The sequence below is a fragment of the Emiliania huxleyi genome (genome assembly GCF_000372725.1).
Source record: "Emiliania huxleyi CCMP1516 unplaced genomic scaffold EMIHUscaffold_794, whole genome shotgun sequence".
Classification (NCBI taxonomy): domain Eukaryota; phylum Haptophyta; order Isochrysidales; family Noelaerhabdaceae; genus Emiliania; species Emiliania huxleyi.
The window spans coordinates 4,275-20,683 of record NW_005196066.1 but is presented as its reverse complement, the minus strand read 5'-3'; the positions used below and the strand labels follow the sequence as shown (position 1 = coordinate 20,683).

Sequence of the window (16,409 nt, the reverse complement as noted above, 5' to 3'; positions counted from 1 at the left end):
CGGCGACGCTTCGGAGAAATGTCATCGTTGCAGGAGCCCGGCGGCGCGAGCGCGCACCACGCTGTCCAGCTCTGGTCGGTCGACGTCGGCGAAGCTCGCGCCGCCTCTGGCCCACGCTTCCGCACTCATGGAGTCGCCTGGCGGCCGTCCGGCTGCCCGATCTGGGAGCCGTCCGGCTCCCCCCCGCCCCGTCCGGAGCGCCTCAGCTCGCTCCGTTCGGAGCGTCATCCAGCGCTGCCACCGGGAACGGATGAGCCCAGCGGCTGCTACGGCTCTCTCGTCGGCGGCGAGGCCGATCCCGGCCAGCGCGCAGTCACCTGGCAGCCGTCCGGCTGCCCGATTTGGGAGCCGTCCGGCTCCCCCACGCCCCGTCCGGAGCGCCTCAGCTCGCTCCGTCCGGAGCAACACCCAGCGCTGCCACCGGGAACGGATGAGCCCAGCGGCAGCCACGGCTCTCTCGTCGGCGGCGAGGCCGATCCCGGCCAGCGCGCAGTCACCTGGCAGCCGTCCGGCTGCCCGATCCAGGAGCCGTCCGGCTCCCCCACGCTCCGTCCGGAGCGCACCAACACGCTCCGTCCGGAGCGTCGCCGAGCGCCGCCACTGCGACAAAATGAGCCCAGCAGCTGCCACGGCTCTCTCGTCGGCGGCGAGGCCGATCCCGGCCCACGCGCTCTGCTCTTGAAGGCGGCGGCTCCCGCCGTCGCCGATTGCCTCCTCGTCTGCCCGCTCGCCACTCGTGGCTGAGATGCCCGCCACACCGCTGGGGGGCGGCGCGGCCGGTGGCCGGCTCGCGACGCCTCGAGGTGCGTGGAGCTGACTGCATCCCAAAACGAGCTGAGAGAGGGCTGGCCGTTTCGGCGGGGCCGAGTCGGCGATGGCTGGGCAGCCCGCCCAGTCGATATTCGCCCGCCGATTCTCCTCCTCGCCCTCGGCTTCCGCCGGGGCCGGACCATCGTCCACAGTACGAGTTGAGACAACCGGACTCAGCGCTGACTCCAAAACTCTGTCACTGGGACGAACGACTACCACAGACGACGCACCAAACACACGACCACAACCAGGGGAGGAGACGCCTGCCTCGCCCTGGTGTGGGGGAGGAGAGGCGCCACCACCTCTGTGAGGTGGAAACACAGAAAAACGCCGGGCTGCCCGGGCGGGGATCAGAGAAGGAGCCACCCTGTTACGGGCGTCGGCTCTCTCTTCATAAGCCCGGGCAGCCACGGCGCGGTGGGGCGCCTCACCGTCCCGAGCCCCGCCCGCGGTGCGTGAGGGTCACGCGGTGCGAGCGAGGCAGGTCGGCGGGGCTAGGCCCCGAGGGCATCAGTTGCCCTTCTTGACCTTCGGCAAATCGGCTTTGAAGACGGGGCAATCAGGCTTGACGTGCCCCTCCTCGCCGCACCAGTAGCAGGTCTTGACGTTGGACTTGCCCGTCCGCTTCGCCGCCTCCTCGGCCGCCGCCGCCTTGGCCTTGGCCTCTGCCGCCACCGCCTCCGCCTTGGCGAGCCGCTTCCCGATGTCCTCGATCTCCTTCTTGAGCGACTCCGTAGACTTCTCCTGCTCGCGGAAGACGTCGTCGCGGAGCTCCTTGTCGACGGGCAGGCTCGGCAGGCCGCGCCCGGAGTACTTGCGGAGGTACCGCTGGAAGTAGGTGAGGAGGATCTTCTCGTCATTGAACTCCATGAGTCCAGACCGCAGGCTGAGCATCAGCGAGGCCTCTGTCTGCATGCCCCGTTCAATGTAGTCCTGCTCCAGACGGCGGCAGTGCTCGAGCACTGCGCGGCGTCCGCCTTTGAGGGCCTGGCAAAGGCTTGCTCCATCCTCCCGCATCTTCCGTACCTTGCTGACCAGGCCAGGCGACGTGCCGTACTTTGCCCCGTCCAGTGCCAACGCCTCCTCTGCCGACACTACCCCTCCGATTTCTAGGGTAATGCTAAGGGCGAGCGCACCCGGCTCGTCGAGTCCCTGCCCCTCGAGCTCGGTGGCGTACTTGGCACTCAGAATCGCCGCCGGTTTCGTGGCCGGCTGCGAGCTCGCCACTACTGAGGCGCCCGCCGAGCGCGTCGGTGCGCCCGCCTTGGTGGGAGGCTGCTCAGGTGTCGCATCCTGCCACCAGGTCTTGAGGAGGTCCCTCTTGATGAGGTAGCCAGCCCGCGCGCTGGGCTCCCCGAGCAGCGTCCCCGCCAGCGCCTCCCACCCATCAGGGTGGAGGAGGCGCTGCTCCAGCGCCGCGAACGGGATGTCTTCTGCCAGCTCAAAAGCGACGTCACCAATCTTCTCGTCGACAATGCCGACAGCTGTCAGACGCGTCCCGCCCCGCTCCGATCGCAGCAACTTCTCGATCTTCTCCGCGTCCGCGTCCGTCCCCACGGCCACCCCGCCGTCCCCGGACGGCGAAACCTCTGCCAGAACCATGCCGGAAGCGCTGCCTGTCGGGCCGCCCGCCTCTCCTGGCGACGGCGTGGCCCTGAGCGGCGCTGCTGCAGCCCTGAGCGCAGCCGGCACGTGCGGTATGGATATGGCAAGATCGTCCCGGATGCTCTAACGAGAGGCTGATACCGGTACGACAGAAGCAAAACAGGCCGTGTGGGGTGTGGGTGTCACGAGGACAGACGTCCACGAAGACGGTGGACGGACGCAAACTCCTTATCCGATTCACACTCACGGCTGTCCTACTGGTTATATAGAAAGTCGGCCGTCTGCGAGCCCCCGGCTCGCCGACGGCGAGAGAGATGCCACGAGGGGTCGCGGTGGCGTCCATCGCCAGGCTCCCTAGCTCAACCGACGACCCTTCGGGATCGACGGCCGATCGTCATTTCACAGAGAGATCGTCTTCATTGTGAAGTTGTCCTTCCCGCCCAGCGGCCTGCTCTTGGAGTGCGGCACCCGCCCCCCTCGTGCAGCAAACGACGCCGACCCGTCCTCGAAGTCGCACACAAACCCTCCCATCGGCACCAACCAGGCCGTTGGCAACCATCGCCAGGTAGAGCACCACCAGCTTCGGCGGGATGGCAATATCGGCTTCCCTCCGCTCCCATCCAACGGCAAATTGTGCCGCCAGCCGCACGACGGATAGAAGCACTGCACAAACGTGGCAAATGTGGCCAGCCACGACACGAATTGGTGGCAGTTCGGCACGGCCTTCGCCGAGATGGCCATCATGCCCTGCTTCAGCGCCACGTCATTCACCAGCCCCGCGTGCGCGTCCGTCACCGTGAGTGCGTCGGCGCCGTCCTTCTGGTTCATCTGGACTGCCGACGCCGCCACCTTCTCCAGGCCATCCACAACCTGCGCGGCAGTGCCCGCGCCGGTCTGGGTCTTCCGCTGCTCGCGCCGCTGCACCATCTGCCCATCTTTGCCCCCGCGTCGAGAATTGAAGATGCTCGCGACCATGGCGGAGGAGGCCTTCACTGGCGCTCCCGCGACCTCGTTAGTTTGCCCTGATGGCCGCCTCGTCGAAGGCTCCCTGCTCCTTCGCGGCCTGCTGCGCCCGCACCACCTCCATCGCGTTCACCGTCTGCGAGTTGAGCTTCGCCACCTTCGCCTTCCTCTCCCACTCCGCCGCCGCCTCCCGGTCCTCGCGGCGGTCCGCCAGTGGTTGTCGCCGGCGTCGTCAGCCACGATCATGGCCGTAACGGCCTCGCCCCTTCTCGGCCTGTCGATCGCGCGTCCCAAAAGTCGCCATAAGTGGCGGCGCCTAGGGCGGCGCGTCGCAATCACCCGCCCGTCGTCCCTAGCGTCGTCCCGGCGCGGTCCCGCAGCTCGCGCACATCTCCCTCTTAAGGTGGTAGCAATCTCTTGCCGCGAAAGTTTCGCGCCAGTCGACGTTCCGCGCTCTCTGTCGCGCCTGAGCTCGCCCTTGGCGCCCGAGGCTACCCGGGACCGACAGACAGCATCAAAGGACGCGCTAGATGTGCTTGTGACCGGCGCGTCTCTCTTGACCGGCACGAGCAGTGCTGTGTGCGGCGCTCGCCACCCTGGCGCGATTGTGCTGGACGGCGGACGGCGCGGTTGCTCAGATGGCCTTATGCGTCCATGCGGGAATGATTGGCTCAACCAACTGATCACAAATTCTCTCTGCAACATCAGAGTCGTCGAATTATGCTGTCACGAGGGAGAATTTTGGCGCTTTGTGAGATATCGTGGGAATTTGTGATCAGTTGGTTGAGCCAAGTCATTCCCGCGTGGAGCTCATGAGCAGAGGCCTTGGGGACGATGTCGAAATGGGGTCGTCATAAGGCCATCTCAGTGGCTACACGGCCTGCCACGGCGTGTGTGCCACGGCTCTGGACGACTCTGAACTGGCGCTTGATGCGGGCATAACTTGCGATCCCGACCTTGCGCGACGTGCCTATTAGTGCATTCTACCATCTACTCGCACATGGCAAGCATGGGCGACGCCTCAGGCCCCATGCCGGCCATCCAAGATATGCGTGCGCCAAGAGTTTGCTACCTCTAACATCACAATAGTGAATTCCTACAACAAGAACACCACGCACTCTCTCACGTTACAAGGGACATTCTGCGAGATGTAGGGAGGAGCTCAGCCTTGCTTGCGTCTTCCTCTGTGTGGTGGCGGCGTGCTGTCCTCCCATCCCTCCCTTGGTTGGGTTGTCTGTTTTCTTTTTTCTTTCTTTCTGGCGTGCAAGCCTCCTATTTTCTTTCTTCGGAGTTGTGGTGCTACTTCGTGCCAGTCTCCTGTCAGAGGTGCGAGAATTCTTTCTTCGGAGGACACAAGCAGAACGGAAAACGGCTTCTTCGTACGCTCGGCCGCAGTGGAGGGTGCCCGTTAGTCTCCTCCTTCAGGGGGTTGCATCCTCCGGCCCGCTCCTGATGCCTCGCGGCTATGCCCAGCCGAGCCTCAGCCGCTTCCCTATCGACGGCTCCGCCCTCGATCGGCTCGACAAATGGCTCTCGCGTCCCGCCTTCCGGCTGCGCCTCGGCCATTTCCCAGAGCTGGTCTTCTCTGTGCCAGCCTGCTGCTTTGGCTACCCGCTGGCCGCCGCACCGCTCGCCCTCTGGCTCGCACTGCTGGCCGGCGGCTCTCCCAGCCCGACCGCGTGGGCTCTCGCCGCAGCTGCAACCGCAGCCGTCCTCGGCCTGCACCTGCGGCTGCTCCTCACCCACGACGCGGCGGCACCGGCCGCCACCGCCGCGCGCGCTGCGCGGTCCGTCTACTCGGTGCCTGCAATCCTGCTGACGCCTCCGGCCGCGGTTGCCGCTGCACACGTGCTGGGTCTCCCCGGCCGCGGCGCCGCGCACGCCTACCTGACTCTGTGGTACGCCTCGATCGCGCCGGTGCTCATGGCCAAGCGGCTGGCTCGGCGGCGGCGGCCGATCGCCTCGGCCGACGTGCCGCCCAAGGCGCTGCCCGCGATCCGCGCCATCCTCGAGCACGACGCCAACGCGTCCTTCCCGAGCGGCGACGCGGCCGGCGCCATGAGCTTCGCCTACCCGGCCCTCCGCTGCGCCGGGCTGCCGGCGGCCGCGATCGGGTGCCTCCTGCTCGCCTGCTTCGGCCGGCTGTACTACGGTGCCCACCACCTGCTCGACGTCGCCGCCGGCGCCCTCCTCGCGCTACTCACCAGCGCGGCGGCCGAGCTGCTGCTGCTGCCCGCAGGGCTGTGCGCCGCGGCGTGGTGGCACCCGCTGGTGGCGCAGGCGTGCGTGCTGGCGACCGTCAAGGCGCTCCGGCTTGACGCGAAGCTCGCGAGGACTGCAGCGGCGGACCGGTGAGTTCCCTCGTTTACGGTTTGCAGCAGCCCACGGGTGCAGGGGTTTGGTCCAGAGTCCACGCCTGTGCCCCATGAGAAAGAAAGAGAGAAACGGCGGATACAAAACAAGAACACAACGCACTCTCTCACATTACAAGGGACATTCTGCAACAGTGCAGGCCGGGGCCCGAGCCCCTAGGGCGACAAGACATGCGCATAGGGCGGTGAAGCGCGGTGGGGGGCCACATTCGAAGAGGAAGAGGAAGAGGCAGAGTGAGAGCATCTCCGCAGAGCGCGAAGTCTCACAGCGATCACGGATCGAGGGTTGGCACGAGCGTAAGAAAGAAAGAAAACGAAAACCACTCCCCTCCTGCCTCCTGCTCCTCCCCACGTGCACGAGCAGGATTTTGGTTGAGTCCGCGAAGCGGTGAAATTTCTTTTCCCCGAACTTCGTAGAGCTCTATCTTTCTCAGCGGTGTAGTTAGTGCCAGTGCGCACCAGTGCTGGCCGTCTGCCGCTGCCGCTGCTGCCGCTGCTCGTCTCTTGCCGGTACTCTCCATGGGTCGACAGTCCACGCTCAAGGCGGACAAGGGAGGCAAGAAGCTCGGCTCGGCCGACCAGAAGAAGGACAAGGCCAAGAAGAGCGACCCGACCTTTTACTACCTCGCCGCAGGCGGCGGTGCGTTTGTGGCTCTCCTGATCGGCACCGCGCACGCACTCAAGCGCGCCAGGCGAGCGGCTCGCCTGGCGAAGCGGCGCTGCGAGTCGGCTGCAAACACTGCGGGCGCGTGTGCGGGTGTCGAGGACGGCGGTGCCGCGCAGAGCGAGAACTGTGCCGCGGCCCGCGCCGCACTGGAGGCGTGCACCGCCGAGTCTCCGCCGGGCTGGGTGCTGAGCGAGACGCAGATCCTCGGCGTCGCGGGTGCAGTCCTCACGCTGCTGGTCGTGGGCGCGGCCTGCGCGCTGCTCGGTGAGCGCGCCATGCTACGCTGGCGGGCGTGGCGAGCCGCCGCGGCCGAGCGTGCGCGGAGGCTGGCTGCGGCCGCGAGCCGCGTCGAGTCGAGGGAGGCGAAGCGGAGCGGCGCGGTGCTGTCGGTGGAGCGCGCGGCGCGGCGCGCGGCGGCGGAGGCGGCGTCGCGGGCTGAGGCGGAGGCGCTGGTCGCGAGGACGAGGGCCGCCGAGGCGGAGAGGGCGCTCGAGGAGGCTCGCGAAGCGGCGGCGAGGGCGGAGGACGACCAGGCGGCGCGGCGCGCAGCGGCGGAGATTGACGAGAAGACGCGCGCGATGGCGTCGGCGCTGGCGCTGGCCGAGGAGGCGAACACGACCGCCGCTTCGGCGACGCTGGCGGCTTGGGATGCGGAGGAGGGCGAGGAGGAGGGCGAGGAGGAGGGCGGCGGCGGCGGCGGTGGCGAGGGCGGCGAGGGCGGCGGCGGCGGCGACGGCGGCGGCGATGGGGCGGAGGTTGGGGAGGCGCGGATGGTGCTGGAGAGTCGTCCCCTCGTGCGCGGGACCGAGGTGCGGCTCGACGGCCTCGAGCTCGGAGGCGAGTGCGTGGCGAGGCGGACAGCGCGCCTCTGGGCAGGCGGCTCCAGGCGAGACGCTCTTCACACCTCCGGGTGTGAACAGGCTGACGCACCTGTGGGCGGACCTCGGCTGCGTGCGGTGCGGCGAGCGAGCGCAGCTTCGCCTCTCCGGCCTCTCGGCGACGGCTTGCTCGAGCAAGGCGTGCATCGAGAGGAGGAGGAGGATTGGCCTCATCTCGTCACTGTCGTTGTGACGCTCGGCCTGCCCGGGCCAGGTGTGGTGCGACAAGTGCTCCGCCGTCCTTGCGGCGACCCTCCGCCCCGCTTTTCTCGGCTCGGCAGCCGGCCTCTCGGCCGCCGCCTTCCTTGACACGGCCGGCTGCACGCTCGCGGACGTGCCTCGCTTCGGCCTGCTCCTCATGTGCGCCTGCGGGGCGGAGCGGGAGGTGTCCGACCCGGCGCGCGGCCGGCGGGTGCGCGACGGCTGCAGAGAGTGCCACTCGCCGCAGCCGCTCTATTTCTCCAACGTGACGCTGGTGAGGCACGCCGGCGCCGCGGGCGGCGGCGGCGGCGGCGGCGGCAGGGGCGGCGGCGAGGAGGAGGAGGAGGACGAGATGGAGTCGCTCCTCAAGAAGCTGCGCAAGAAGAATGCGAGCCAGCTCGCCTCGCTCGGCCTGAGCGTGGGCAAGCCGCTGCCTAACAAGGGCGCGTGCAAGCACTTCAAGCACTCGTACCGCTGGCTGCGCTTCCCGTGCTGCGGCCGCGCCCACCCGTGCGCCACCTGCCACGCCGCCTCCGACTGCCCGGCGGCGGCGGCGGGGCAGGCGGTGTGGGCGACGCGCATGCTCTGCGGCAAGTGCTCGCGCGAGATGCCGTACTCGGACAGGCCGTGCTCCTCCTGCGGCAACACCTTCACGCGCCCGGGAGGGGGGCACTGGCAGGGCGGCGACGGCTGCCGCGACCAGACGCGGCTCGCAAAGTCCGACAGCCGGAAGCACAAGGCGCGCGCGGCGCCCTCTCTCCTCCCCTCCCCCGCCGCGGTTGCCTCGCTCAGACCGGACCCTCCCCGCCCCCTCCCTCCCGCAGGGCACCTCGGCCGCCGGCGCCAAGAAGACGGTCAGCGCAAAGTCGCAGCGCGTCGGCGCCGCGGGCTCGCGCGCCACCGCCGCAAAGAAGCTGGCCATGGCGCGGCCGGCTTAGGGAGCCTCTGCCAAAGGTTGTACCGGAGTCAGTCGGCACGAAAGAAGAGATCTACCTCTTATGTGGTCGTCAACTGGCCCCGTGGGCGGGAGCGGTGGCGCGGTATAAAGCTACAATACGAGTTGGTGTGGAGTTGGTGGGGGCCGACAGGTGGGCCGTGCCCGGGGTTCTTGGCGAGGGCCTGAGGCCCGAGGGCCGAGGGGCGCTGGGAAATCCTGTCACCTTGTCGCGCCATTCCCGTGCCATTGTTAAAGTAAAAAAACATGGCCGTCTCGTATAGAGTAGGACAAAGTGATAAGTGTTGCATCCGGCGCGCGGCGGCAGACGGGCCAGAGCCGGCACGGACGCAGGCACGGGCCTCCTACGACATATATAAAAACGGCACGCGAGCTGGGTGCGCCGGTACGAAAATTCTTTTCGGTCGCTGTCGGACTTCTCTGAACCTTCTCTCTGCCCCCATCACTGCTTTCACCATCGTGCATGACACAAATCATCGTCTAAATGCACAAAGCAGAAGGTCTCGTGCTCACACTGGGATCCGTTGCCAGATTTTGCGAGAAGATTGCGCCCCCTTCTGCGGATCGAACCCTCATCAAATGAGAGGAGTCGCGGTGCTTGAGAGGAGTGGGTGTCTGGGTGATCACTGGTTGTGAGCACAGAAACATGCGCAAACATCAAATTCTTTGCAGCACGGCGATCATCACGTCCCCCCGCAGAGCGTCCCACGCAAAGCTCGAGACGCAATCAAACCTCGTCGAGCGGGCTTCAGCGAGTGTATACGCGCCTCGGAGCATGGATGGAGCGCAAACCCAGAGGGGCCGCTGATTTTGGAAAGGCCAAAATGCATCAGGTCAGGACGGATCATTCTTGATGACCTCGCTTCACATAGGTCCCGCGTGCGCAAATGGGAGGAGAGAAGGAATCTCTCTCTCTCAAATGGGCGTGGACGCGCTTGGCCTGTAACTACTCCGGCAAACAAAAAGGAAAACAGAGGGTCCCCAGCACTTTGCGTTTCCGGAAATTTCCAGGGAAAACAGAGGGCGGTGTTTGGTGCTTCCATTCTGGAAACTCGCGAGTTTCCCTGAGTCTGAGTACTGAGAGCTGGTCTGGGGCAAAATCTGAGGCAAAATTGAGGAAATCGACAAAATACCCAGGCGGTCGCAGGGTAATTTCCAGGTCTACAGCGGGTTCTCCGCAAAATTCCCGGCATTTTGACGATTTGGCCTAAAATTTGGCTGATTTTGGGCCCAAACCAGCCTCAGACTCGGCTCAGAGCCCAAAATTTGACGATTTCCACGGAGTTTTCCCGGGAAAATAGAGAGGAAAAGAGAGTGCTGTAGAGAAAAAAGGAAAGGAAAACAGACGGGGTGCAAGAGGAAAACCTGGTACAGCCTAAGTAAGGACGCGCACAGGCGCGGCTCGCTCGCTTTGCAAGTGCTGAGGACTGTTGTGGGGGTAGTCGCAGTCCATCCTGCATCCATCCAGAAGGAACACTCGGTGCCGAGGGTGGGGAGCAGCCTGCCGTCGAGCGGCGCGCTGCGCAAGCCCGCTGTCGGCGGCCCGATCGGAGAGCTGGTAGTCGTGGTACTATACCTTCTCTCTGCGGCCCCATCACTGCTTTCACCATCGTGCATGACACAATCATCGTCGCACGGTCTAAATGCACAAAGCAGAAGGTCTCGTGCTCACACTGGGATCCGTTGCCAGATTTTGCGAGAAGATTGCGCCCCCCTTCTGCGGATCGAACCCTCATCAAATGAGAGGAGTCGCGGTGCTTGAGAGGAGTGGGTGGGTGATCACTGCACACTGGTTGTGAGCACAGAAACATGCGCAAACATCAAATTCTTTGCAGCACAGCGATCATCACGTCCCCCCGCAGAGCGTCCCACGCAAAGCTCGAGACGCAATCAAACAAACCTCGTCGAGCGGGCTTCAGCGAGTGTACGCGCCTCGGAGCATGGAGCGCAAACCCACAGAGGGGCTGATTTTGGAAAGGCCAAAATGCATCAGGTCAGGACGGATCATTCTTGATGACCTCGCTTCACATAGGTCCCGCGTGCGCAAATGGGAGAAGGAATCTCTCTCTCTCAAACAAATGGGCGTGGACGCGCAGGCGCGCGCGGCTCGCTTTGCAAGTGCTGAGGACTGTTGTGGGTGTAGTCGCAGTCTTCCATCCTGCATCCATCCAGAAGAAACACTCGGTGCCGAGGGGGATAAGTTCGTGCGCCATCCAGAAGAAACACTCACTCACTGAACTTTCCGAGAACTACCCGCTAGCCGGCCGCTCCAAGCCATGCCAGCCGCTCTGCCAGTGACGCCGAGCGGCGTGCGTCACGTCGCTTGCCACTCTGGCGCCAAAGACCTGGCGACCGGCAAGCTCAAGTGCTTTCGCGATGCGCCCTCGCACTTCCGCCCCACGATGACGCCGCGCGAGATGCTGCTGGCGGGCATGCACGGCGGGATCTACTTCAACCCAAAGGGCGGCAAGCCGGGCGTCAAATTTCCGCGCAACAAGTACCCGAACGGCATTCCCGGCGTCACCATCGACGAGTTCCCGCAAGAGTGGTTCGTGGGCGTGCCCAAAGAGCTGTTCCTGAGCCGGCGGTACAGCTCCTCGCACAACAAGCACGGCGTCAAGTCGGGCCTCGACCAGGCCGGCTGGGAGTCGAGCGGCTGGATCAACGAGTGCGACCCGCGCGGCTGGACGCAGTGGTACTTCCGGTGAGCGGCGGCGGCGATGCTGCCCGACACACTTAGTCGTCTGTTCCCGCTCCTGCCTGACGCCGGCACCGCCCCTCGCAGCTTCTACGCCGGGCGCCGGCTGGCAGGCGGCGAGGACGAGCGGCAGATTGCGCGGTGGAATGGCGTGTGCGGCGACAAGGGGCGGTGGAAGCAAAACCTGATCGCAAAATGCCTCCGCGACGGGAAGAGCTACGACGACCAGACCGTCAGCCCCGTGGTGCGGCAGACTCTGCTGCACTGGGCGTACGAGCTGCAAGAGGCGGACTTTCGCTCGGGCGCCAAGCGGGTCAAGTCGCACGGCGCCTCATACGTGCCTCGCGACCAGCTGAGCGGCATCGTCAAGAGGGGCGGTGGCAAGAGCGAGGGCGGCGGCGGCGAGGAGGAGGAGGAGGAGTCGGCGGCCAAGAAGGCGGCTGGGAACAAGCAGGGCCGCGAGGAGAGGGCAAAGAGGAGGGCCGAAGGCGGGGCGGCAGCAACGGCCGGGGAGGGGGCGCGGCCAGCGACCAAGCGCCGCGCCGCTTCCTCGTCTGCCGCCGCCCCGCCGCCGGAGCCGCTTTCCGAGTACGAGAAGCAGCGCGACGCGACAAAGGCGCGCAACCAGCGCAAGCTTGAGGAGCTAGGGCTGGCGTGAGAGGCACATGTACATGTGCATGTGGTGTGATATTGTTGAGCGTGTTAACCCACAGGTGTGGCGAATTCGCGGTCGCACATTTTTCATGTGACTTGTGTGAGATCCATGAATCTTATATCTTTTGATCTTGTCACGGTGCGGAAACGAGAGGGCCAAAATACCACGGCTATATGGCAGCGTGTTTGACAGTCGTCCCGGCTCCGGCCAAGCCCCAATCGGGTCCTTTCATACCAGATCTGGGCCGAGTGAAGCCTGAGTGAGTAGGCACACGCCACGGGTGAGCACCGGACTCTCTCGGCCACTCATTTCCGCAGGTCGCTGCCTGCTGGCGCAGCGCCCGGATGGGCCATCAAGCGGCGGAGCAGTTCTACGCGGCACTGTGTATTGGGAGCGGGTTGTTTCGCCCCAAGTGCGAGCATATATGATGTGCGCGGCCGGCAAGGCGCTCTGCGACGCCAGCCAACTCGCGCTGCCGACCTCAGACAGCTTGGCTCGGCAGGGCGGTGACAGCGACCCGCACGCGAGCTGCACCCCACCGCCCGCCTCTAGCCGTAACATGCCGTCGAACGCGCTGTGCGGAACAGCAGCCGTGGGCGCTCCGCGTTTTGGGTGCTCCAGCGCGTTTTCGCGAGCATCTTCGCACGATACGCTCGGCTTGTCTGGTGAACTCGAGCGAGAACACACACAACACAGCTCCGAGCAGCTGCTCACGCGCGCGCCTATCGCCGGCTCCTGTGCAGTCCCAGGGACGGTTTGTGTGTAGTATTACCTTTAATAAACCAACCATAAGCGTGGCACGACATCAGCTGGACGCCCGGGACAGTGTGCACTCACGCCAGGAGCTCCGCATGAAGTGCCGCGCGGGAACCAGCGCGGGGCCACGCGCGTGTGTGGGTGGGGGCACACACGCGTGCTAGACTGTGCCGGTATGTACGGATTCTACTGAAACGCCACCGGCTGGTCGCACCAGCCGCTAGCGCGCAGCCTGTGCCGGACAGGCTCCGCCGCCCACGGCTGCTTGAGCGTCTTCTTCGCGTACGCAACCAGCGCGTGCGCCTCTGCCATCTCGAGGCGCAGCTCGTCCGTCGGCGCGGTGTACGGCATGATGTCGCCCGTCGCCGAGTTGATGCCCACGGTGGTGAACTCGACCGTGAACTTGTAGGAGCCGGGGGCAGGCGCGTCGGAGCCGCCTGCGCGCGGCTCCACAAAGGAGAGGCGCATCGGCGTGCGAGCATTGCACGCGACGAGCAGCATGTTGGACATGCGTCGCGCGCCCCTGATGCGGAGCGCGCCGACGCCGTGGGTAGGCCGCGACTCGTGCAGCGACACGATCCACGCGGCGTGCTCCTGCGAGAAGATGGTGAGTGTGTGCGCCCGCTGCCAGTGGTCCTCCTTGACCGCGATCTTGGCCTTTGTGCCGCTCGGAGGAGTAGAGAAGTACTGCAGCAGCGCGAGCGCATACTCGCGCAGGGAGGCCTCCTCGACCAGGACAGCAAGCCCAAACATCGGGCCGGTCCTCTCGATCACCTTGAAGGCGATCCGGTCGCGCATCCTGGTCACGACGTAGAAAAAGGATGTCGGGAGACGTTCGCGCTGCGCATGAAAGGCCCGAACAAACCGCTGGGGGATGTTGTCGAGGGGCTCCCACGTCCAACCATCGACATCGTAGTCTTCCCAAGCGGTCAGAAGCTCGATCCCCCCAGCTCTCTGCCGCCACGCGATGACCTTCTGGACGTTGTAGCTGTCTGGCAGCAAAAGCCGTTTTCGGCCCCGCCCGGACCTGCGGCGGTTTTGGTTGGATTCCGTGAGATACCGATTTTTCTGTCACTAAATAATTGGCGTAGTGCTTGCCATGAGGGTGCTGAGGGTTGGGGGGGGGGCGGTATGCGCCACATAAATCGGGAAGTACCATCCTGTGCGCCGCAAAGGCCGATCGCGCCCGACGGTGGGGCGGCTCACCGCACACGCATAGTTGCGAGGCCGAGCCCGCCGGGCGCGTAGAGCCGAGTGGCCGGGGGGGAGGCGGACCAGGGAAACCGCGCGCGGGAGTACGAGGTGACATGTGGCGCGGGCACGGCGGGGGAGACGGGGCGGTGCTAGGGGCGCGGAGCGCACATTGTAGCGCAGAAAAGGGCCTTATGAGTGGGGTAAACGGACCAAAGCCCAGCCGCACCGTGGTTGAAGTTTGAACGTGTGAGGTGTGTGCGGGTGGTGCGCGGTGTATGTGTGGTGTGTGATGCATGGTGATATGGGATGGGGCACGCATGCGGGCCCCAAGAGTCGCGGCACCAACCACCATATGCGCGGCACCGCGGGCGTGGGACGCTGGGACGCCAGTGACCGCAGCGCGGATATCTCGGTTAGAACTTAGATCGGACCTCTCCTCGCAACTGGGTCAGTGTCACTCGATCGCGCATCTATAGAGTCATACCGTCTCCACATATAAATAACGCGCATAACCATAAGAGGCCAAACCCAAAGCACATATTTCGGGATCCGGGCCGCCGTACCTCGTGCTCGAGACGAGGCCGCGCCGCAACGGGCAACGCCTCGATACAACGCCCATGAGCCATGTCTGGCACCCCCAACGCCAGAGCCCCACACGAGTTGCGAGACGTGGACAAAAGAAATTCAATATTCTTAGCTTTTTGCCCCCCTCCGAGACTGGAGACAGTCACACCCCAGTATCAGACCAGGGGGAGTGCCCCCCGCCCCCGCTTGCCCTGATTGCACAGGATAAATGAGATATTCGTATCTTTTTGCCCCCCTCCGAGACTAGGGACAGAAAACCACACCAGTATAGACCAGAGGGGCTGCGCCTCGCCCCCGCTTGCCTTGACTGCACAGGATAGCGTGCCCCGATTACGGCGACACATAGCGGGGGACACTGCGCAAGGAGGGGGTGCGAAGGCTTTTTCTTTGTCTTCTCGGGGGAATATTCTCTCGGCGCCCATGGCCTTCTGAGGTTTCGTACTGATGACGTCCTTCTTGGCACTTCGAATGTGCTACGGGTATGGGCCGCCGCTCGAACGCTTCCGGTTCGGCCAACATCTACTCTGCTGACTTCGGCCGGAGACTTCCCTTCAATCGAGTGGCCCCCGGTTCGAAATCGGCAGGTTGACCCCACTATTTTTTTCACACCTGAGCGGGCCCAATTTTGCTCTAGATGCCTCCTACGATTCGAACTCGCGTTCTTCAGGCAAGCGCCTGGTGCGTTGATCGTTTTCGTCACGGGAGGGCGAGACGTGGACATAATCTAACAGGAGGGATGGCTGGGAGGCTGGCGCTCTCGTCTCCCGGGAGGGGCTGACTGCCTGCGCGTAGAGCAATGTAGAGCGCACAATTCTCACTCTGTGAAATCGCTCTACATCGCTCTACAGCGCATGCGGTCCGTCTCCCGTGCTGGATGTGTAGAGCTCTACAGCGATCTACAGCGCGCTCCAGAGCGCTCTACATCTCTCAGCTCTTGGCTAAGCGCTCTACACTCTACACCCTCTACACCCTCCCTCAGTGTCTGGGCCAACACTCGCAGCTCTGTAGATCGAGTACTAAATGCTAATCTGTCTGTGCCTGGTCTGTGCACACGGCCGAAACCGCCATGCCATGGCTCTCTCTCACACCCAAGATTTTCTTGTTTTGTCGCTCGCAAAATACACAACCGCCGGCGCCTCGCCCACGCCGCGTCGCTCGGGGGCAACACACCCTTTGATTCGCATTGTTCATTGATTCTCGGATCGCTTCGACGTCTGGCGCGTCTCCCACCCCTCAGCGCCTCCCCCTCTCCACTCTTGGCCGCCAACCCCCTCGCCAACGCGTTGTGCGTGTGAAAAGCGTGCCCAAATATTGAGCTGGAGAATGGCCCTAACGGTCTGGGAGTGCGGCCAGTGCGCCCCGGCTAGCGAGAGGCGTTCGCGCAAAAGTAACGCTTCCCCGGCTAGCGGGAGGCGTTCGCGCAAATGCTTCCGTGGAGATATGACGTGATGATTGCGCCCGGCTAATCGAACTAATATCGTGCTCTAAGATAAGCTCGCTACGCACAAAAGCTCGCTTGTTCTATCACCGATTTCAGCGGGACAGACCTCACATCAAGGTTAGGGATGGGAAGCGCGCAGTAGCACCAGAGTGTAGGACCTGTTTGGGCCCGCTCACCCTCTCCCTCCAGCACACTCAACTGGGCCTCTCAAAGCGTCCCCAGGTGACAGCTCCTGTGCCGTGCCCACTATCTGCTTGTGGGTCCTGTCTGCCGCACACTGATCCAGTTGGTCGATGGTCGTGCCCCGGGGCACTGCCACTGGCCTGTGACCCAGTCGCCAGAGAGTGAGGCGAGGTGTTGGTCGGGGGTTGCCATCAATGCCATGACCCATGTGGAAACAGCCGGCGTGGGGACTGGTCAACCCACGGCGGCACAACCGCCCCCCCGACGCCCGCAGAGAGCCAAGACGCCAGGTGCACGCTGGACCCAGACGGAGAGAGCGCTGTGCGCAGAGCCGAGGGCGGGGCGCCGGGGGGAGCGGGGATGCGAACATCTCCCGTCCCCAAGCTTATATCGTAGTCATAGCGGGTCAGCAAGCCCTAAAACGGCGGGAGGGGTAGGGCTTATCG

The 16,409-nt window shown here is 64.7% G+C and overlaps 6 protein-coding genes across 6 annotated transcripts; 4 read left to right on the top strand and 2 right to left on the bottom strand.

Annotated features, from left to right (window-relative positions):
* Positions 1 to 127: 127 nt before the first annotated feature.
* EMIHUDRAFT_249558 (hypothetical protein) lies at positions 128 to 744 on the top strand (the record flags this gene model as incomplete). Its single annotated transcript, XM_005759774.1, has 2 exons — positions 128 to 146; positions 233 to 744. 2 exons carry the CDS (start codon positions 128 to 130, stop codon positions 742 to 744), a joined length of 531 nt encoding a protein of 176 aa, XP_005759831.1.
* Positions 745 to 1,320: 576 nt separating this feature from the next.
* EMIHUDRAFT_121127 (hypothetical protein) lies at positions 1,321 to 3,390 on the bottom strand (the record flags this gene model as incomplete). Its single annotated transcript, XM_005759773.1, has 2 exons — positions 1,321 to 2,485; positions 2,990 to 3,390. 2 exons carry the CDS (start codon positions 3,388 to 3,390, stop codon positions 1,321 to 1,323), a joined length of 1,566 nt encoding a protein of 521 aa, XP_005759830.1.
* Positions 3,391 to 4,830: 1,440 nt separating this feature from the next.
* On the top strand, positions 4,831 to 5,733 carry EMIHUDRAFT_121126 (hypothetical protein; the record flags this gene model as incomplete). Its single annotated transcript, XM_005759772.1, has 1 exon — positions 4,831 to 5,733. The coding sequence occupies one exon, from the start codon at positions 4,831 to 4,833 to the stop codon at positions 5,731 to 5,733; it is 903 nt and encodes a 300-aa protein (XP_005759829.1).
* A 1,969-nt stretch (positions 5,734 to 7,702) lies between these two features.
* EMIHUDRAFT_471143 (hypothetical protein) lies at positions 7,703 to 8,708 on the top strand. The gene is made up of 2 exons (XM_005759771.1): positions 7,703 to 8,235; positions 8,321 to 8,708. Exons 1-2 carry the CDS (start codon positions 7,849 to 7,851, stop codon positions 8,432 to 8,434), a joined length of 501 nt encoding a protein of 166 aa, XP_005759828.1. The 5' UTR covers positions 7,703 to 7,848; the 3' UTR covers positions 8,435 to 8,708.
* A 2,019-nt stretch (positions 8,709 to 10,727) lies between these two features.
* On the top strand, positions 10,728 to 11,807 carry EMIHUDRAFT_249552 (hypothetical protein; the record flags this gene model as incomplete). The annotated part of the gene is made up of 3 exons (XM_005759770.1): positions 10,728 to 11,155; positions 11,237 to 11,513; positions 11,727 to 11,807. 3 exons carry the CDS (start codon positions 10,728 to 10,730, stop codon positions 11,805 to 11,807), a joined length of 786 nt encoding a protein of 261 aa, XP_005759827.1.
* A 939-nt stretch (positions 11,808 to 12,746) lies between these two features.
* Positions 12,747 to 14,106, bottom strand: EMIHUDRAFT_249551 (Hypothetical protein; the record flags this gene model as incomplete). The annotated part of the gene is made up of 2 exons (XM_005759769.1): positions 12,747 to 13,628; positions 14,101 to 14,106. The coding sequence occupies 2 exons, from the start codon at positions 14,104 to 14,106 to the stop codon at positions 12,747 to 12,749; spliced, it is 888 nt and encodes a 295-aa protein (XP_005759826.1).
* Positions 14,107 to 16,409: the final 2,303 nt, after the last annotated feature.